This window comes from Mchenga conophoros, linkage group LG9, assembly GCF_057382185.1.
Source record: "Mchenga conophoros isolate Kocher_MC1m ecotype Shallow Benthic linkage group LG9, M_conophoros_male_GT1.1, whole genome shotgun sequence".
Classification (NCBI taxonomy): domain Eukaryota; kingdom Metazoa; phylum Chordata; class Actinopteri; order Cichliformes; family Cichlidae; genus Mchenga; species Mchenga conophoros.
This window is the reverse complement of record NC_140534.1, coordinates 8,812,604-8,833,646: the sequence shown is the minus strand read 5'-3', so window position 1 is coordinate 8,833,646 and position 21,043 is coordinate 8,812,604. Positions and strand designations below refer to the sequence as shown.

Sequence of the window (21,043 nt, the reverse complement as noted above, 5' to 3'; positions counted from 1 at the left end):
TTCTTTCCCTCTCTTTTTTCCTTTAATTTCCCCACTGGATTGGCAAACCGTTTTCACTATTAGCACTGTGGTAGGCAGCTAACTGTGTGTGTGTGTGTGTAATTATCTGTGTGTGTTGTGGTGTGCTAGCAGGCCCACCCAGGCCCAAAGCAGACTAGACAGATAAATAGGTGCACAGCTCAACTAGATTGCATTGTCATGGGGAATAACAACAAGAGCAGCAGTGATGCAGCATAAAAGGTCATCGCAAAGGCTCCTGGGAGGAGGAATCTGGGTTTAGCTCGACAGGTCAGTGGGACGCAGACAAGCGGCAAACCCCCCAAAACTATGGGGAGGTTTATAAGTAGGCCATGTTCATGTGCTGCCTTTAATATCTAAAATCAAAGTTGTTAACTGTCCTCTGTCCCCCCCCCTCAGGATTCTTAGCCCCTAGAGGTGAGCACCCACAGGTGTTTAGAGTAGCAGATTAGAGCTGCATTTAACACAGCTGGCAACAGGAGTGACTTCTGAAGGCGTCAAAGTGCTCGGCCAAGCGTTTCCCGTAATGTCTTCCAGATGATAAGGGCCCGGATGGATTCTCTGTTAGAGAAGCGGAGCATGTAGGACCCGGTGGCGCAGAACCGCTGGAGTTCTGGCTGATGCACCAGTCATTTAGGAACAAATAGAGACATTTTGGAGTAGGAGGTCTCCTCTCGCGTTCTCTTCCACAGCGAGGACCCCCCGGGGCATGTTCTCTCTTCCATCTGCAGTCTCGCTCCCGCTGCGCCGTCTTCACGAGGGCCATCCAAGCTGATGATGATGATGTGCCAGGGTGGAAATGCAGTAAACAGCTTTTCTCGGTGTGATCGGAATCAAAATAGAAGTCCAAAACAAGCTTTTTCCTCTCTTTGCTTGGAGGGGTGAGAAGGCAGTCTGTGAGGGCTGATGAGATGAAAACATTAGTTAGTTAGTTGTCTAGCTTCTTTTCACACGCCTAATGCTGAGCTTGCACATGTGTGTGTGTGTGTGTGTGTGTGTGTGTGTGTGTGTGTGTGTGTGTGTGTGTGTGTGTGTGTGCGTGTGCATGCATGCATGCATGCAAACACAGAAACTCAATCAGTTGCAGAAAATCGGCTGTACTGCAGCTTGCTCTTCTTTCGTTCTTCATCGCAGTGATGCATCTCTGCATCAATTTTTTAGGCATCTGGCAATGCTCAGCTTTTGGCAGTTGTGGGGGAGGGAGGTGGGGGGGGATAGCTGCAGAGACAGAGGCTCTGAGGTGAATTATAAGTCTGCTGATAGAACAGAGCAGGGCCATGGGAAGATTGATGTTCTCTTTTGTGAGCTGGGAACCAAGAGGAGAGGACAGGAGAGTAGAGGAGAGAAGAAATTGATTGTGTGTAGACTCGAAACAAAGTGGGAAGAAATCTTATTGTTGCAGCTTTCTGTCAAGAGTTAAACTCAAATGAAGAAAATGCCTATGCCAGTAAGACTTTTGAAAATAAACTCTGTTTTCTCAGGTGACTCAATCAGTTTAGAATCTATTCAGTTTTATTCATATAGTGCCAAATCAGTCACCTCAAGGTGCTTTATTTTGTAAGGCAAAGACAACAGTACAGAGAAAACCCCATCAATCAGTTGACCCCTTACAAGCAAGCACTTGGTGACAATGGGAAGGAAAAACTCCCTTTAACAGGAAGCAACGTTCAGCAGAACCACGCTAAGGGAGGGGCAGCCATGTGCCAACCTCTCTGGACCACACCCATCCTCAGAAATATTATAGAGCCACAGGGTGTTATAAATACAATACATATTAAAAATACATGAAGTGAACCCAATCTTTTCAGTCAGATTTTGATGGCAGTTGTAATGCAGTGACGTCGCCTGTGTGTGGGGTCATTCTGAAAAAAGATTTCGAGTGTAAACATCTGGCTATCCAAGGCTGTTGGCAGGCAGACAGCTGCTTTCTTGGTATCAAACCTTTAACCTGACACGCTAAAGACTTAAAGCAGCGGTCCCCAACCCCCGGGCCCCGGACCGGTATCGGTCCGTGAGTCATTTGGTGCCGGGCCGCGAGAGTGAGACTCGGGTGTGAAATGTATGGTTTTCAGGGTTTTTATCAGTTTTTAGCGTTATTTTGTTATCATTTTTTTTTCGTTAACTCGGTTTTCCTGGGTCTTTTCACGTTTGTTTTGAATAGATCTTCTTTTTTTTCTGTACCGGTACTAGCTTTATTTTGTTGTATTTATCCGCGACACCTGGTCCGTGAAAATATTGTCGGGCACAAACCGGTCCGTGGCGCAAAAAAGGTTGGGGACCGCTGATTTAAAGGAAAGAAGAAGAACAAGGCTCAGTGTGTCTTGACAGCTCCATATCACCCCAGATCACCCCATCTGAGCCGAAAGACAAGTGAAGCCATCCATCCACCGCGCTGCCTCAGGAGACCTAATTTGTAGCGCTGACACTTCTGTCCAGCTCCACAGTTAGTTACCCTCTGTCCTCGCCTCTCACATGCCAGTCCCTCTTGCTCGCCTTAATGTTTTGCATATGAAAACCCGGCGGGCACTCCCCTTCCCACTTAATCCCAAACCACCGCTGGTAATTCAATTCCTGTTTTACAAAAACATTTTTAAAAATTTGAGGCAGGTGAAGTAAACCATTTAGCAGAAAAAGGTGTCAAAGGGTACATGTTGATACATGTGAGGTCTCACCTGAGGGATTTGGTCCACCCTCGCCATCATTCAAAGTGTAAATCGCCTTTTTGTGTAAAATCCCACGCATTAAGGGAGTTTGGAATCACTAAGGAGCCCCGGTGTTTTGACAGTAATTTGGGAATCAAGGAAAACTATGAAAAGAGTTCCTGCTCGCCAGAAGGCACATATTTTCTTCTAAGGAGACAGACAGAGCATGTGCACGACTGATTGTGACCACACACTCGCTGCGCCTTGCACACACATATATCAATTTTTTTGTTTTATTTTAAATGTACTATGTGTGAATTATATTTTATTCGTCTGGTTCCTGATTAAGATGGAGGAACTGTGCCACAGGCCCTTGTGGTTTGGGTATGGATATCCACAGTAAGTGGCCTGGAGAGCGGAAAACTTGGCAGGATATTCGTGTTCTGGGCAATTAGGAATGTTGGAAACCTGAACTGAAATCTGCTTTTGGAGGAGCACTCAATCTGTCACTCACAGTCAAAACACAGCACGGAAAACTCATCCCTGCACATCGTGTGTGTGTGTGTGTGTGTGTGTGTGTGTCCTATTTCAAAGCTGTTTTCCTCTTCGACTCCTAAACTCTGCGCTGACTCAATTAAGTGGCTGCTCCCTTCAATAGCCGTGGGTCTGAAATTCCATTTGAATGTGATGTTCAAGTGTGTGTACATGTGTGTGTCTCTCTGAGTGTGTGTGTTTTAATAGCTTTAGCACCTGCTCGTTCTATACACCAATCTAAGCCAAAGGCCAAAATATAATTACGTTGGAGTCCCGTTTTATTCTGTTATAGAACAGGCTCACTGTGGCTGTTATCCTGTGGTTAAACAGCAGATAGACAACTGTTCAGCTCAAGTTCACCAGTTAAAGCAGTTACATAAATCTGACCCCGGTGCTGCTGGGAGCAGAAAAACCTCTGCAGTGTGTGCGCGCGTTTGTGTGTGTGTGTGTGCTCATTGAACACCGATATAATGAAAGCAAACTCTGCCCACCTGTTCTCCGAGTTTTAACCTGAGACCTCATTAGCACACAGTGTGTTATTTCCACTACATAACCTGCACAGTATGTTGTGTTGCTCTGTGGTCCTCTGAGAATGTGTGCACATGCACATAATAGCAGTAATAGTCTGATTTTCAACCTTATTACCTAAACACTAGACTCAAAAAAGAATATGATTCATATACAACATTGTGGGACTGACACTCCCGCCCTTGTGTCCTCTCTGTTCAGATATGACTATGTGGAGGTACGAGATGGCACCGATGAGAGCGGTCAGTTGGTGGGGAAGTACTGTGGAAAGATTGCCCCTTCTCCAGTCGTCTCTTCTGGAAACCAGCTTTTCATCAAATTTGTGTCCGACTACGAGACCCACGGAGCAGGCTTCTCTATCCGATACGAGATCTTCAAGACAGGTAGGTGACAGTTATCTTTTGCACAATAGCAATATTTTTCACATTCATCCATCCATCCATTCGCTTATCCTTTTCAGGGTCGCGGGGGGCGCTGGAGCCTATCCCAGCTGTCATAGGGCGAAAGGCGGGGTACACCCTGGACAGGTCGCCAGTCTGTCGCAGGGCTAACACATAGGGACAGACAACCATTCATACTCACATTGACTTGCACATTCACACCTAGTGGCAATTTGGATTATCCAATTAACCTATCCCCACAAGCTGCATGTCTTTGGACGGTGGGAGGAAGCCGGAGTACCCGGAGAGAACCCACGCAAACACGGGGAGAACATGCAAACTCCACACAGAAAGACCCCGGCCTGATGGTGGAATTGAACTCAGGACCTTCTTGCTGTGAGGCAACAGTGCTAACCACCGTGCCACCGTGCTGCCCTTTTCACGTTCATGTTAAAAATATATTTATCTTGTATTCTACATTTAAAAATTGCTATCTTGCATATTTTACATCAGCAATATCAAATTGTGCATGCTGTTATTCAAGGATGGAGGAAATCATTTCTCCTTTGTTCTTTTTAACAAAAAGAAAAGGGGATGCTGCAGAGTAACAAACAGAAATGCAACTGACAAAACTTACCTCAAAGCAAATTTAGTAGCTCTTCTTGAACACAGACTGTATATTAAAGATTTACAGAGCTGCTGTGATGTCACCAGTTGTATTGTTTGCTTGTTTTTTGGAGCCAGAAGGGGCCATTTTTCAGTGAGTTATTATTACCAAATATTAGCTAGCTTAGTTAGCACCTTTCTGGGAATTTAACTCACTGAAATTCCTCTTGGACGATTTGTTAGTACAATAATGAAACCATAAGCAATATCACTTGTCACATAATTGCGCACAAAATTCTCCAAAAGACGATTAACAGCACAAAAACTGTCAAGGGGCCTCGTTCTGTGGCTTCAATTAGCTGAGGTAATACCTCACTAGACAGCTAGCAGTTATAACCACTGCTGTTATAACCACGGGATCGTGGCTCAAAGAGTTGGCAGTTCAGCTTGTAACCGGAAGGTTGCCGGTTCGAGACCCAACTCGGACTGTCGCGGTCGTTGTGTCCTTGGGCAAGACACTTCACCTACCGACTACTGGTGATGGCTAGAGGGGCCGATGGCACGATATGGCAGCCTCGCTTCTGTCAGTCTGCCCCAGGGCAGCTGCGGCTACAACTGTAGCTTGCCTCCGCCAGTGTGTGAATGTGAGAGTGAATGAATAGTGGAATTGTACAGCGCTTTGAGGGCCCCGAAAAGCACGATATAAAAATGCAATCCATTATTATTATTACACCTGTCACTTGAACTGCAGATGTTCTCAATCATACAGTGCTTTAAGCCCTGAAACATTTTAAATGGATGGGTAAGAAAAAAAAACAACGTCCACCCTTGTTAATCATAAACTTTGCATTAGAGATCCAAAATGTTTTTTGGCTGTTGACATGCCTATTTCTTCTCTTACCTTTGAGATTTTATCACTGATGTATGAGGCTCGCTTTTTGAAGACAACCTCAAGTGGCCATTATTGGAACTGCAGTTTGAAGCACTTTTTGCATCAGCTGTGGTTCGCTAAACCATTGGAAACTTAGTTGCCCGGAATTCAAAGTTGTGTTTTCCTCCTTTTTCGAGCAAGCTTACTCTGTGATGATCTTTCTTTTGTTCTTATTTGCATTGGTATTACATTTAAAATGTCTGAGCTGACACCTTAAAGTAATTGTTGACATCTTGCTTTAAGTTGAGGGAACGCTGTCCCAGTCCCCTAATTTGTCAAATCTATCAAACGCGGTGCAACACGCTATAAAAGCTGGAGGAATAATTCTGATAATGAAGCAAGAAAGAGCCCCTCCATCTAATTTCATGGTTTGTTTGTGATTTAGTCAAGGCATTAGAGCATCAAATTATGCAAATGCAATATGGCAAGCAATATGCTTCATTCAAAACCAATGAATCATAGTCCCATATGTTCCATAATTGTAGCAGTTTTCATCTGGTGTGAATTATTAGACAATAAGCATGGGCATAATTTGCTAAGCGCTGATTTAACAAATGTTGTTTCAAGTGTTGGTTTATTGTCAGATGGCAATCCACAGCAAGGGTATGAACCAGCTATTATAACCTCTGATGTGCTAGTTGTGGAGAAAATTATTTCAATCCACTTAGCAGGGCTCTAACTGAGGAAACACTTTCAGCACCACAGTAGTATGCAGTTAGTCATGTTCCTCCCTTAATACTTAAAAATAGGACCTCTGGGTAATTTTAGGTGAGAGCCCAGTATGTTAAATCAAAAATATTATCAGGGGATGTCTGTCTTATCAGACCGAAGCATAGCAAGAAAGAGAATTTCCTGTTGGGTTGCTGCCTTCCTTTGTTTAGACTGGAAGAAGGCAGAGGAGAACAGCATATCTAGAGAGTGAGTAGTGGCCAGGTAGGTGCGACAGACTCCTTTTATTAATTAACCCTAGCAGCAGTCTATGGGACAGCCCCCCGTGACCCCAGGAGACATGATAAATAGCCCAGCAAGGTTCCTCCTTGCTTTTAATCTGAGCGAGTGTGTGTTTGTGCTTGTATGTCTGGGTTTGTGCGTGTCACCATCACAGTAGGGCAGCTGGTGGAGTGTGGGTCCATTTACGAGATCAAAGCGACACACCTCGACATACGCAAACCGGTCCACACGCACACACACATTCCCCCCTGATAGGCTAGTTAAATCTGCTACATTCTTTCCACGATTAGCTTGGTATTTCCCAGTCTCATCTATTAGCCAGGACTGATTATAAATGAGGCGTGTTAGGGGCCCTTTGGCGATAGGGAAGAACTGCTGAACACTCACAGGGAATCTAGCAAGAAACATGAGTCTAAGCGTGGACAGAGAGCAAATCGGGGCCAGGGTCGAACTTTTTCATATGAATATTTTTCACCCAGTGCTATCCCCCCCTGCAGAGAAGAGCACCGTGGGTGCGCCATCACTTTCTTAGTGGATCCAGACCATCGTTAAGCTTTGAATTCACTCTGTGTTTTGACTACTGTGGTGCTGGCTCCTGCCAAGAATGGGCTCTGAGATCAATTAGCAGCTCTGTTTGTTGGAGTGAGAGAGAGTGAGAGAGAGAGGACCGAGCAGAAAGAGAGATACAAAGCTAGCTGATTAGCGCAGCTTATCAACACGCACGGCATTAGTTGGGAAAACATTGTGTTGGCTAACACATGTAACGTTAATGATGATACACAGATGCTCCGATAACGGACGGGGAAACGGGAGACTCACGCTCGTGCATGTCAATGAAGGGAAATGCAAAGAATGCAGGCTGTTTATCACTGTGATTATAGGCCCCGGCTCACTGGAAGTCAACCTTGGGGGCTGCCGCTGCCTTTCATCCTGGGTTTAACAGAAGCAAAGGTCGTGTGCAAGATAAATATGCTCACAAGGCAAACATATTCAAATGCACAGCCCCCCTTTGGGATCATATGCCAACTTTTACAAGTATGTCTATATGTGCAGGTTCACTCACGTCAGCTGTAAGCTGTGTAGTTACAAATTCAGAAACACTTGAAAAATCCTGGCATCTGTACCCCTGGCTTTCATCAGCGGCATGCCTGCAAAGTGTCTAATTGGTAGAGAACAGGTTGTTTTGCAGGCTCTCTATGGCCGCTTCTGCATCAGTCTCTACCCCCTCTCCACTCCTCAGTCCCATCCAACCATCTTAATTAGCATGGGCTATTTATTTTATAGCCCACAAATTGGCAGCCTCGCTCTGCTGGCTGAGGTCTGGCGAGAGGCGGGAAGAGCTAGATGGTGGTGAAGAAAGAGATAGACAAGAGGGATAAGTCGGAGAGGGAGGAGTGTTTGGCCCAAAGGGAGCAGTTCAGCAAGCTGCTAGTGTTTGTGCGTCTCTACAGAGGCATTTGACGCCCAGATAAAAATAAAATGTCGATTAAAAAGAATGTGCTGGGAAAACAATGGCCTCGACTTGCAAAAATTGAGCAACAATGAGAGTGAAAAGCAGTAATGCGTCCCCCCCCTCAGTGTAAAATGACTTGATGTTGGATTACCCACCAATGAAATCCGGCTGCTTTTGTAAGAAGAAGATCCGTGTTTGTCCTGTCATCTGAAAGAACCGTCCTCTTTAAGTGTACGCGTGTGCGCACACGCGCAACATATGTTTTCTTTTAGCAGCTCCTCAGTTTGCTTAGAGCTGCTCCAAGGCTGGCCGAGCTCCCATTGAAGTGGGAGAGCAGGCAGAGATAGTGCCACTGGTAGCCCCCACCCCACTCACACACACACACACACACACACGCACACACACACACACACACACACACACACAGCTCATCCTAATTGCTCGGCAGAATGACTAAGCCTGGAGTGAGGCCTACCATGCCACACTAAAATATATATGTTCTCATGCAAAGGCCCTGTTTATCATGTCATGGAGATGTGGTTGCTTTTACTCTGAGCACACACCTGTGAAAACACTTTGAAGGTGTGTGCGTGTGCTGAGTGGGACCTAATGGGAGGGTGGCTTTTGTGGACGACACACCCTGATGCCTGATGGCAGAGGTCACATCTGGAGACGCACTGTCATTGTACACACGCACACACACACACATGCAAGGCCCTCATGGAAACTCGAGACAACAAATTTCTTTCAGGGGAGCCCGAGGGATACTGTGTCCCCAGCCCACCCCCATCCTATCAGTGCAGTGTCATCCATCCCTGTAAGTGGGGAAGGCAGGGTGATGTCATAGGCGCATGCTAAATACCACGTCAGTTGTGCAGAGCCTCAGGATGTGTGTGTGAGTGTGTGGGGGTAAATGCAAACCTGCCTCTTCCATCTGTTTCAATGACAGACACTCCACAGGCTCCAGGTTAATGTTTGATTTAGTGTGGAAGGAGTTAATTCTCCACCGGCAATTAACCCTTCTGTCAGTGTGGCATGAGAACAAAATGGGAAGGGGTGGGGGCGGGCGTGAAGGCGGTGGGGAGCATTAATGGCGCAGGGGGGCAGAACTGGGATAATAATCAGCCGGAGAGCGACATAGAACACAAACAGTGGTGATTTACTTAACAGCCTAAGAACAACACCTTCAGCTTCTATGGCTCCAGCCAACCCACCCTGACTTGGGTGGGTTGGTGGGGGGCAGTGATGATTAGATGCAAAGAAAAAAAGTTTGAAGTGTTAAAGGAGCAGAAAGAAAAAGAGGGGGACAGCAGGAAAATAGCAAGAGGCTGTCACATTTGACACCCGTTCCCTGGTTGTTCTAATGATTAACGCACAGTCTCCGGTTTTCTCTCAGCACTCAGAGCAACACAGAGCACAAGCAATCAGGGGAGACTTAAGAGTTGAAAGGCGCACCACTGCCTTAATGTCCAGACCACATTTATTTAGCATTCATTATGAATCTCTCACTCTAGCAAAGATTGAAATCAAATCCCCATTAGATATCGTTTTGCCAGCTACAACTTGCCCTGTTAAACAAATTCAAATCATTCAGGAAGCAAGTTGCCAGTGACATCTGTTTACTCCTCCATCCAGAGAAGGACTCCATATAAATGAGAGTTAACAGAAGTCATTACTGCCAGCGGTAAACAGTGGAGTGTCTGGTTGGAGGCTGCCACTAAATGCTGTGCGCTCAAGGTTGCTTCTTCCTTTCTTTGTCCCGTCCTTCTGCTTTAAGTTTAAAAGCTGCAGTTTGCGCGTGCTTGCTCAGTCACACTTTTTCATGTTTGCAAACCTGTTTTTTAACCTTTCCTGTTTTTAAGAAATCTACGAGGAGAGACACCCACAACTGCAGCAGTAAAACAGCACAGGGAGAGACAGGGAGTAACTGAGGTGCAGGGTGTTAGCCTTTGGTTGACAGCTGGATATATTTGTCTCCTGAAGCTCCTTGTCAAGACACACGCAGCGCATGTAGGGGCGATGCGACAGGAAAGCGTGACTGCTTTTCTGTTTGCCTCTCGCTCGCATCAGCACAAAACATCCTGGGCGTAGTGAGAGGAGCTGGGGACAGAAGCCCTCCCATGTGGAGACGGCAGATAAAAGAGATCTGTTGGGTGATTATCTCACCGGTGGGAGCAACCAGAGTGCTCTGTCTCTCTCGCTCCTCTTTTTTCATTTGGAGGGAGTTGCATGCAGCCAGGAACAAAAAAGCTGACAGTATAAGAAGGTTTGTCCTTGCTTTCGCCTCAGTTATGACAGTTCAGAAAGAACATAGCAACAGAAATGTTGACGGTGAGGTTGGTTCAGTTTGGGGACAGTATCTCTGGTTAATGCCTTTTAGCACTCAGAGGAGAAGTCTGGTGTGGGGGACCTTGGTAACTATTCAATTCAATTTTATTTATATAGCGCCAAATCACAACATAAGTCGCCTCAAGGCGCTTCATAGATACAGAGAAAAACCCAACAATCATATGACCCCCTATGAGCAAGCACTTTGGCAACAGTGGGAAGGAAAAACTCCCTTTTAACAGGAAGAAACCTCCGGCAGAACCAGGCTCAGGGAGGGGCGGGGCTATCTGCTGCGACCGGTTGGGGTGAGAGAAGGAAGACAGGATAAAGACATGCTGTGGAAGAGAGACAGAGGTTAATAACAGATATGATTCAATGCAGAGAGGTCTGTTAATACATTGTGAGTGAGAAAGGTGACTGGAAAGGAAAAACTCAATGCATCATGGGAATCCCCCGGCAGCCTATGTCTATTGCAGCATAACTAAAGGAGGATTCAGGGTCACCTGGTCCAGCCCTAACTATATGCTTTAGCAAAGAGGAAAGTTTTAAGCCTAATCTTGAAAGTAGAGATAGTGTCTGTCTCCCGAATCCAAACTGGAAGCTGGTTCCACAGAAGAGGGGCCTGAAAACTGAAGGCTCTCCCTCCCATTCTACTTTTAAATACTCTAGGAACAACAAGTAGGCCTGCAGAGCGAGAGCGAAGTGCTCTAATAGGGTGATATGGTACTACAAGGTCATTAAGATAAGATGGGGCCTGATTATTTAAGACCTTGTATGTGAGGAGAAGGATTTTGAATTCAATTCTGGATTTAACAGGAAGCCAAAACAGGAGAAATATGCTCTCTCTTTCTAGTCCCTGTCAGGACTCTTGCTGCAGCATTTTGGATTAGCTGAAGGCTTTTCAGTGAGTTTTTTGGACATCCTGAAAATAATGAATTACAGTAGTCCAGCCTGGAAGTAATAAATGCATGAACTAGTTTTTCAGCGTCACTCTGAGACAGGATATTTCTAATTTTAGAGATGTTGCACAAATGGAAGAACGCAGTCTTACATATTTGTTTAATATGTGCGTTGAAGGACATGTCCTGGTCAAAAATGACTCCAAGGTTCCTCACAGCGTTACTGGAGGCCAAGGTAATGCCATCCAGAGTAAGAATCTGGTTAGATACCATATTTCTAAGCTTTTCAGGGCCGAGTACAATAACCTCAGTTTTATCTGAATTAAGAAGCAGAAAGTTAGCGGCCATCCAGGTCTTTATGTCTTTAAGACATTCCTGCAGTTTAACTAATTGGTGTTTGTTATCTGGCTTCATGGACAGATAGAGCTGGGTGTCATCTGCATAGCAGTGAAAATGTATGCTATGTCTTCTAATGATAAGGGAAGCATGTACCAGTGTTTAGCCGAGATAATCAGAAACCAGTAGAAATGATACTGTAAGAGCTGTAGTTTTACTAACAAAAATTTGTAGTGGTACTGTGCTCTTTGACTGCCAGCCTACTGCTTGGATTTCGACAGGTTTTCAGCGTGAACCATTTCCTAACTTTAAATCTGTTCTGGTCAACTGCTGAGCTGAGATAAGGGTCACAGTAGAAGCTGATGAAATGGATGGAGAGTGGAGCTCGGAGCCAATATCCACACGAAATTCAACACATTGACCTGAATAGCACTCTGGATGCTACAGCTGTCTAGAACACTCACCACAGAAAGAACTGGCTTGCATCTATAGTTTTACCCCCCCACCCCCAGAACTGCGTGACATTAATATCAAATGTGGCAAAGTGCAAATCTCCAGCATCCAACAACCCTCTCATCCCGGGGAGCACTCTCCCTGAACAAAAATCAATCCGAATTTTTCCTGGGGTAAATACGAAGGGGGAAGCTGAGAAATTAATGGCGCCCACTGTTCGCGAAAGCCACACTTTAGCCGCCGCACTAAATGTCAACTCTTTTTGGAGTCAAAGCGCCGGCTCGCTGTGGCTTTCAGCTTTGGACGAGGGGAGAAAATCAACGTGGCTCTCCGTCCCTTCACTCAAAGCACCGGTGGACAGGCTCAAGTGGGGTTGATGGTCTTCAATTAGGGGCCCAGCAAGATGCTTGAGTGGCGATGGAAAAAATGCAGTTTGCCACATTCATTTAAGCTGCAGTGACTGCGGCACAGTGGCTCTGTCTAATGATAACTCCCTGCAATTTTGGTTTCGATTGGCCCCACCTGCACCCATCACGCCAGCTGCCAGACAGGCATGAAAATGATGTTATCCTGGGTACATTTCTACAACTAATGGCTCAAAATAATTGCCCCGAACAACAGTAATTCTGTTTTTTTTTTTTCTGATTTTCTATCTCTGTGTATATGTTTGTATAAAACAGGCGCTTTCTAACACTTGGGACTGATGCTTGAGTCTGCATAGTGAACGCATCCTAATGTCTGTCACATACATTTAAACATTTTCAAGCAGCTGCTAGTCTCAGTTTGTTTTTGTTTTTTTGACTCACATGTCAATCATTCTTAAATCATAATTTTGTGCTTGTGAGAAGTGTCTGCCATGGGAAATGCGTTAATACTCCTCATCAGCTGAAAGGTAGCTCTCCGGGGAGCTGTGCATAAATATTTTGACTTTTCCTGGTGTAAAACTGTGTGTTTAGGTGTGCGTGCGTGCGTGTTGATGAATGTGCAGTCATTCACTTTGCCTTCCATCACTGACGCTGTAATTTTGCTCGAGCACCTCTCATATGTTTCGCAGACATGAGAACATCAGAACAAATCAAGCTCTTTATTCATCATTCCCCCGATTCTGGTGATTGAGGCCTTTCACTAATGTTTACACTTTCAGCCCAGATGTTCCTCCAGTTTTAACACACATACAGTGATGGAGTGTGATGCTCAAAAGCTCTGAGCTTTTGAACATCCAGATGTAGAGATCCAGATGTGAAAACAAGAACTACTGAGGTGGTCTTGCACCTATGGGCCGTAAACTGTCCTCCCCTCAGTAGGGCAGCTGGAAGGCTGAGCTTCTAAAACTTACTTTAACACCTAAGCAACTCACTTAAGCAATAGTCATTCAAATGTCTTCCTTTGTCCCCCATTCATCTTCTCACTTCTCATCTCACTTTTTCCTGTCATCCTTCCTGCAGGTCCAGAATGCTCCAGGAACTTCACCTCCAACAGCGGCATCATTAAGTCACCTGGGTTCCCCGAGAAATACCCCAACAACCTGGACTGCACTTTCATGATCTTTGCCCCGAAAATGTCGGAAATCATCTTGGAGTTTGAGAGCTTTGAGCTGGAGCCCGACCCAACACCCCCTACTGGTGTGTTCTGCCGCTATGACCGGCTGGAGATCTGGGATGGGTTCCCTGGAGGTGAGTGAATGGGAAGAACAGAGAATTGAATACAATTTAATGTGAAAGTGTGAGGCATTGCAGCAATGCATCATTTAACAATTTAGGGCATCACTCCTACCTGCTGGGCAGCGTTAGATCACTTAATATACACAGATCAGGCATAACATTATGGCCACCTGCCTAATATTGTGTTGGTCCCCCTTTTGTTACCAAAACAGCCCTGACCCATCGAGGCATGGGCTCCACTAGATCCCTGAAGGTGTGCTGTGGTATCTGCACCAAGATGTTAGCAACAGATCCTTTAAGACCTGTAAGTTGTGAGGTGGGGCCTCATTGGATCTGACTTTTATGTCCAGCAGATCCCACAGATGCTTGATTGGATTGAGATCTGCAGAATTTGGAGGCCAAGTCAGACAAGCTCAAACTGACTGTGAAACTCAAACTATTCTTGAAAACCTGTTAACCTGTGGTGGGAGCGTGAGAATGCGGGTGAGTGGAGTGATAAGTTTCAGCTTCGCTGCTCACTGTTTTTCCAAAAGGAAAGGAGCAACTTTAAACAATAAGAGGACATTGTTTGGGCAAGAAGGCTAACTACCTTAACCATACTTGGAAGTGGTCTAACAGAATGCTTTGTCTTTGCCAAATGCTGAACACTTCCTGTCACAATCCTCCCATACTTCCTTTTTCAGTCACAGACCGTATGCCTAGTGCCTGTACATTTGGGAGTTCAATGTCCAATCTAGGCTGTAATGTTTAAATTGATGCTTTTCAGGGTGCTGACATGTGGAGAACACAGTCTGATCTTGCAGGAAATTGCTCCAAAAAGAATTTCCTTTGCAGGATTCTTTGTGTTTCTCACCAGAAGTGCTTATTAGAGTGAAACAGCACTCCGTGGGACGTCTGCTGCTCTTGGTTTACCACAGGCCACAACGTTCACGTGGATCCAGGCACACAATCAAAATATTCCCCCATAAAATGGCGTTCTAAAATCCATCTATCTAAAAATAAATAAATAAATAAATCAGCAGGTGAGCGACGGAGCGAGAGCAAGCAAGCAACGTTCAAAGCAAGGCTTCCATTGCTCTGGGATGATGCTTTGAACTCGGCAAGTGAAATCACCTCTTGAAGTTTTCAGTTTTTCTCCTGGCTATTCCAACACAGGGTGCAGACAAGATGAAAGCTTCTCTTAGCCATCAGTGGCAGAAAATTGAAAGAATTTTATCTTGTTGCGTTCAGCACAGTGCACATCAGTATTCTCTGCTTTCACGTCGGAGGTGATAAGGTTGAAGCGCAAATCGCGGCGCCTTTTCAAGTAAGTTTACTTAAAGCTCAGTTTTCTTTGAGCCCCTGTGTCTGTAGATGTTAACTTTTGCCAAGCTGACCTTTGATTCCACAAAATATTTCCACAACTCATTTGTGCAACCCCTCCTCCCTGCCAGAGGTGACGCATGTCTAATTTTCAAGACTGGTGTTGATTAAGTCGATTCTCAAAGACTCTGGGAGCTGAGAATATGTCACATTATTAGCACCTTTTAATACATATTTTTACAGAAGACACTGGGGGTCTAGAAAAAGTAACGCTTGATGATTAAGATTCAGATCTGTCTCAGTTCATCATTGCATACAGGAAGCTTTGATGAGAGCAGGAACTGGAAAATGCCATTTTGAACTGATGTAGCGTCACGTCACTCAAGTGTTGCCACGTGTGATCCACAGTCCTGTATAAAAATAAGCCAGGGGAGGAAAGCAGCATGTCGGCTTCTGCCAGGTGGTTCCTGTGGTGCGTGCAGGATCGATAATTATGCATTAGCACGGAAGACTGGAGGCAGAGGTGGGAGACGTTTGGGCAGGCGCAGGTCTTTGTGAAGCAGCAGGGGGAGGAGGATCTGTGCTACTCCTTACCCCTATTCTTAAAGTGCACCTCGCTCAACAGGTGTGTCGTGGAACCTCAGCGAGCCATTTCCCTGGGAAAGGCTGGACAAAAGGCAGCAAGGTTCTTGAAAATATCATAGTGCTGGGGACTCATGCAGATAATCCAGGAGATGTTTTTTCAGCTCAGGTTCAAAAGCAAACATACAGTAGAGTTGCACATTTGTTCACCAGGCACCTGGTCTGTGAAGATTAATTTGAGCCGTCACATTGCTCCCGCCCCCCCGCCCCCGAGCCCCAGCAGTCTGGCCTTTGCCTTTCATGTAGGAGCCGGGCTGGAAGTGGCATGTTTTGGATGACAGGAGGCCACGGGGAGGCAGGACTGTCACTCGCTGCTGATCACAGCATTACTAATCACAGATAAGCTCCAGCTCCCCCAACAGGAACGCACACTCACCAGTGCGCACGGATCACCACACATCAGAGATGCAGGGCAAGGTCATTGTGCTCCCGCGCTCACCCTCTCTCTCTCCCTCCCTCATCACCCCCATCGTTCGCACTCTCCCTGCATTTCTCCACCTCCAACCTTTCATCCATCCTGTTTTCCCATTCTGCTCAGTCTGCCCGGCCGAACACATCGCTCTCCCACTTTTATTGCTTTCCGACTTTTAATGCTTCCCCATTGTCTCGCTCCAGTCTTTACTTGTTTGGCCTCGCTGGGCCACGGCTGTGTCTGCCTCAGGTCTAAGAAAACAATTGTGGGTACAGGAGGTTTGTGGTATTTACAGCCAGCAAATAGAGACCATGACCCCCCCCCCCCCCCCCCCCCCCCCCCCCCCCCGCACGCCACAGGTTGCACTTGCTTTTTTTTTTTGCCCCTGTGGCAGGCAAACGAACAGTCTTTTCTCGCTCTTCTTTATTGGGTCGATTGACACACCAGGTTTCACACCTCCACGGTGGGGGTGAGGGGCTAGTTAAAAGCTATGTGTGACCAAGTCTAACTCGAGGAACATATTATATGTTTGCACTTATTCCCTCTTTTTCTCTCTCCAGTTGGCCCACATGTCGGAAGGTACTGCGGGCAGAACACCCCGGGCAGGATCATCTCTTACACAGGCATCCTGGCCCTGACAATCAACACCGACAGCGCCATTGCAAAGGAAGGCTTCTCTGCCAACTTCACCGTCATCGAAAGAACTGTTCCAGAGGGTGAGCTGGCATACACTCCAAAACCCCCCCCCAGAAAAAAGCACTTAAAATCAGACAGATGGGGATGTCAGGGAGGCTGAATCACAGGTAGACAAAGAACATTGGTACACAAGTGGGATGACTGAGGCAGAAATGTAAATTTGTTTAGTGAAAGAAAACTTTAAAAGTTACTAGCTGTAAAAGAATTAGAGGGCAAGAATGTAACCAGCCGGAGAATATTACACAAAGAAGCAGATGTTGTCTGCTACTTTCAGTGGGTCCTGTTGTGACAAGTTCCCACTTGTTAAGCAGAACTCATAAGAGTTATTAAATAAACACCTCCTGCCTCTTCATTTGGGGAATGTGTTACTGGTTACAAGTCTGCCTCCTGTGGTTTACAAGGCTTACATTTATACACCATGAGCCCAGACGGGCTCCAAAAGACGGCTTCCTCACCAGTAACAACCCTGGACGCACACTTACACACATCCCTGGGGCTTTCACATTCAGTGTCCCTGTCACGGCGCCTGACCCCCTGACCCCGTTTTGCAAAACTTTCCATCTAAACATTTCATCAAGGAGGAAAAGTCCTGGTAGGAGTCATAAATCTGTCCAGAGGCAAGACCACCCCCTACACACATACCCACACCCACACATTTGGTCTTTGAATAGCAGCAGAGATGGATGAAATCCAGCCAATCTACTAATCATCTCCAAAGAGCGTTTTATCTCACCCAAAGGGGAAGGCACACTTTGCTGTTGTACACATGCTGCAAATGAAAACAAGGCCACCTCGCAGCAACGAGAAGAGCTGTGACTGTTTATGTCACTTCTCTTTAGTTTACTCCGAGTCACTCGGGCTATTTTAATCACGCGTCCAAGATCAGATTACGCGGAGCAGCTTTTCACATTCGCCCTTAAGAGGCCCAGTGAAATATCTGACCTGTGATCAGCGCACACCTTCATTTAGAAGTCAGTTGCTTGGGATACGTCACCAACTCAAACAAATCCGAGATGAAAATAAAAATCTCCAGACCCTGTCTTTGCTTTTCCAGGCTTGTACTGCTTGAATCATTCATAATCCCCTTATGCATAATACACGGTGGATTTTCTCGCTTCTCCGTGGCGAGGGGATGGGTACGCTCCAGCTGAAAGCTACTGATGAAAGGCGATAAGGCGCTGAAAAGAGGCCTTGTCTTTTGTTCTTTCTCATACACTCATCCCCTCTATCAACTGTCGCCATTTTCCTCAGCTATCAAACCCCGCTTTGGTCGCTAATCCACGTGATCAGATACCACCTTTGAAAGCGAACAGACAGCCTCCTTGTGTTTTTTCGTTGATCGCGGTCTGTATTCTAGGTGACGTAGGTCCCAGTACAAAAGTCTGGCAAGAACGGCCTTCAAAGAAAGGCGACAATGAATGCGGGAGGTGCGAGACAGTTTTCTCGGCCTCACACGGAGACTCCGGCATACCTTTGTGCACGAACACATGTGTATACAGCCACACGTCGACACTGTAAAGCACAAGGATGCACGCTGACCCACTGACTGAGGCATGTGAGCAGGCCAGCAGATGGGGAGACCATCTGTGTTAGCTTTTAGGCAGCAGCCACACAGCAGTTCCACACTACTCTCCATCCTGAGCCCTCTGAATCTGTGCATGTGTGTCTGCATATAAGCAAATGACTGTATTTTTTTGGTCATAAGCTTTTACATTTATGCTAACATGCTGCTTGAAGGATTGCCAGTTTGCTTTATGACCAATTTCCCCATTGGGGGAAAAAAAAGGAAGTAAATAAACAAGAGCTGCTTACATGAGTGGCTGTAAGTGTGCCTTCGCATACCTCCGTGTTGTTGTGGTGAACTTAATGAAAAACTGCCCGGATCAAAAGGTCATTTTCTTCATCACTCTACAGCAGGGTCAGTATGTCCAGCCAACTGAGGTTAGAGGGGCTGACCCCAATCTGACCCAGCGGAGTCTTTTCGTTTACGGAGCCCCGGATACCACAAATCAGCTGCCCAGAGTTAACACTAACAAGTGAAGCACCTCCTCCCATGGGGCTGACCACTGAGTGTGATGTATGGTCCCCAAATACAGACACTAAACACACCTAAACTCCCACAAGAGACCAAATAAGGGAGAAAATGGGGAGAAAGGTTAAAAAAAAAAAAGATAAACTGCCCACAGGGAAGTGAAGGGAAACTGATCCAGTCAGTGGAAAAAAAAAATTACTGGAGGGAAAGTCACTCTAACGCGTAATACCAGCCTACACTGAATGTTTTATGAGGACATTTTTACGTCTTAATGCGGAACGCTTCCATCCTTCTTCCATTAAAAAGTAGAGGGAGAGACGCGGGAAGGATTTACCGAGGCACTGCTGATGTGCTCCTCTTTCCCGGCCGGCAGTGCTGAGTGGCTGTCGTGCGGTGGCCTCCTCCCTTGAGATAAGCTCTGATTCTGTAGCGGGGGTGGGGGGCACTGAAAAGACATTGCTGTGTCGCATTTTGACTCAGAAATAAACATTGTTTACATTTTCCCTTTGCAGACTTTGACTGTAGCGACCCTTTAGGCATGGAATCGGGAGAGATAACGTCAGATCAGATCATGGTTTCATCCCAGTACAATCCTAGCTGGTCCCCAGAGCGCTCCAGACTCAACTACTATGAAAATGCATGGACACCAGCAGAGGATTCCAACAAAGAGTGGATACAGGTAACCTACTAACAGGAAGATAACAGCACATCACTGATAACATTTAAATTTTTAACAGGAAGTTCAATCAAAAGGCAGCGTGGAACAATTCTCCAGCTGTCTGTGGTCTGTCTTTCTGGAAGTGCGTCACAGTCTGAGGGTGTGTTGTGTATTTGACGCGACCGCTGCCTGCTCGAGCACAGTCGGTGTGCTCCGTGTTTGTTCTTCGGCCTCTGGAGGTGCAGCTTCTCCATAACACCCAACAGTTCCGATGATGAATGTCAGCTGTCCTGATGGACCTCTGGGGTGGTTAAGTTCACGCCTTACAAAAATTGCGAGTCCACTCTCTCTATCACTGTCTACCTACCTGCCTATCTCTCTCTCCCTCCCTCTGTCTTCTTGTCCTATCTGATAACTTTTCCTTCTCCGTGATAACAGAGACCGCCTCTGGGGGATGCTGGGATTTATTCCAGGCGTCCTGCCTGGCTTCACACACACACAGACACTCTCAAACACACAAACAGGCTCCGTCATATTTTTTTCTGACTGTCAGCTTATCTGCACAAAACGATCATCACCCACCAAGGGAACTTTATGTGGGAAGATTAAGGATTTAGTTCTTCCATCCCTAGACTGGGATAAGTCACATATTCCAAGTCCACTCACAGCACAACCCCCCCCTCCAGTGACATACCCACTGAGGCACTACCGAGATGCATTCGGAGCTTGTTTGATTTATTAACCGAAAGCCTCCAGGCCTCGTAAATGCCCAGACTGTTTGTCTTTTTCGACTCTTTTCTACAGTCTTTGCTTCACTGCTGAAAACTTTGGCTCCGGCATATTCCTCGGGGGATGAATAATAGAGCTGACCCAAAGCCAAATATTTGCTTGGGGAGGGCCATAAGCAAGCTTTTCCTTTATTATTGCAATGAAAATATTGTCCTGGGGGCCCCTGTTGCTCCTTCAGACTAATTTAATCAGTGTGTGTACGTGCGCCGGTTTACGCGCACTCTCCCATGCTTGTGTGTGTCCGTGTGTTCATACTTGAGTTTGTGGATGAGTGGGACTGTCTGGCAGGGTCCATATTGTCCTGCAGAGGAACTCAGCATGTGTCAGAGTGGAACAAGGCACGGGCTCCTTTACCACTTCCTCCAGCGGTTGGATGGTCTGTTGCATTATAGCATTTGTCTTTCTAAAAGGAAAGTCCATTGTTCACAGCCCGATAAGTGTAACAGCTTAGACTTGAAGGCTGCGCCGCTCTGGTTCTCTTCCATGTCATGTTGTGAGTTATCACAATGATTTCTTGCCACTCCAGCCTCCCCCTGTTTTAGTATTGATCATATTGAGGATTTGATTTGGCAGTAAAATCTGCATTTTTAAAAGGAGGGATGTGGTCTAATGAGCATGCTGATTTCCCAATACTAATCAGATGAAAACACAGAATGAGACTTGTCTAATTTCAGACTCTGTGAAAGAGCCAAGTCTGCGCTTGCCACGTAATTTATGTTTTGGTTTTTTTTCCGAGGATGTACTTGTGCCGAGCGCTCCGAGCAGAAGTCCAATTATCACAAGTGGTATTAA

General features: G+C 46.1%; 1 protein-coding gene across 3 annotated transcripts in view; it reads left to right on the top strand.

The window, feature by feature from the left end:
* The window catches only part of nrp1a (neuropilin 1a), an 82,772-nt gene that overhangs the window by 37,551 nt on the left and 24,178 nt on the right, over positions 1–21,043 (top strand). For 2 of the 3 annotated variants that reach the window (XM_085286308.1, XM_085286307.1), the window contains exons 4-7: positions 3,924–4,105; positions 13,505–13,732; positions 16,637–16,792; positions 19,317–19,483. In XM_085286308.1, the coding sequence (XP_085142434.1) occupies positions 3,924–4,105; positions 13,505–13,732; positions 16,637–16,792; positions 19,317–19,483 (733 nt within the window). Of the gene's footprint in view, positions 1–3,923; positions 4,106–4,281; positions 4,499–13,504; positions 13,733–16,636; positions 16,793–19,316; positions 19,484–21,043 lie in introns of those variants that run through there. The other variant, XM_085286309.1, reaches the window with a different exon arrangement.